Below are 1,177 nucleotides of genomic sequence, written 5' to 3' on the forward strand. Positions count from 1 at the left end.
GGGATGCGTCTTCCACATGCAGAGATTTAACATGCCAATGTGAGGCCGGATCTATAGAAACACGCCAATACACAAACCTTACGGTAACATAAGAATATTTGGATGTATGTTAATAAACTTCATCATAAAAGTTTGCCAGCGAAGTGATATGAAACAAAACTGTATTCGAACTTGTATGTGTATCACTAAGTTTCTTTCCATGTGTTCAATTTTAGATTTAAGCATGAAACAGTATTGTAACGTTTTTTAAAATATGTTATAAATTTTAGTCGACATTATCTGATTCAGACCACAGGATGTTATGTTCACGGAGAATGCACTCACGCAAACGAAACTGCTGGCGACTGCATACGATGTCATCTGCCCTTTGACGCATGTCACTAGCCCGGTGGTAACCGAGTTTAAGCATTTAATACATTTAAAAGTAGGAAAATCATTATATGATTTATTTGAGAATTAACGTTTGTCAAAACCTTGTAATTGTATGCTCCCTAATATTAATTTTATTTTTATTAAGTAAATTTTCATTCCTCATTATGTTCATTACAAAAGAGATTTTACATTCTAATACATAAACGCAGTAAAAAAAAATATTCATGTAATGAAACGGAATTCCCTTAAACATGTATTCCAATGTCTCATTTTGTGTTATAGGCCCACCTCCTTCTACGCACACTAACCCAATACGCATTTTATGTATATATGTACGGTAATGTTTAGATATTATAATACTATTTGTTTTTACGTTCCCTTCAAAAATGCCATGTTATGACTCTGATCATACACGTTATCATTCTGGATCAGCAGACGATTTATGTATTCCAATGTCTCATTTTGTGTTTTAGGCACACCTCCTAATACGCACACTAACCCAATACGCATTTCAGGTAAATATATACGGTAATGTTTAGATATTATAATACTATTTATATTTTAAGTATCCTGCAATAATGCCATGTTATGACTCTGATCATACACGCTATCACTCTGGATCAGCAGACGATTCATTAGATAAATCTGCCTATCTTACGAAGGAGTCCGGAGATGGCCGATGTACCACGATTGATACGTTATACATGCATATCAAACACAGCTATTTCTTATGTTTCTGTCAAGTCCATTGCCAGGGTGCAGAATCAACGGGGTTGTCAGAGGCTTACACACGGGCTTGACAGAA

General features: G+C 35.0%; 1 protein-coding gene across 1 annotated transcript in view; it reads left to right on the plus strand.

Annotated features, from left to right (window-relative positions):
* Window positions 1–397, plus strand: part of LOC127880819 (uncharacterized) — a 1,269-nt gene extending 872 nt beyond the window's left edge. Inside the window, exons 3-4 of the mRNA XM_052428270.1 lie at window positions 1–83; window positions 289–397. The exon at window positions 1–83 is cut by the window's left edge and continues 42 nt beyond it. Coding sequence (XP_052284230.1) covers window positions 1–83; window positions 289–384 — 179 coding nt within the window. The 3' untranslated portion in view covers window positions 385–397. The remainder of the gene's footprint in view (window positions 84–288) is intronic.
* Window positions 398–1,177: the final 780 nt, after the last annotated feature.

Source organism: Dreissena polymorpha, chromosome 1 (genome assembly GCF_020536995.1).
Source record: "Dreissena polymorpha isolate Duluth1 chromosome 1, UMN_Dpol_1.0, whole genome shotgun sequence".
Lineage (NCBI taxonomy): Eukaryota > Metazoa > Mollusca > Bivalvia > Myida > Dreissenidae > Dreissena > Dreissena polymorpha.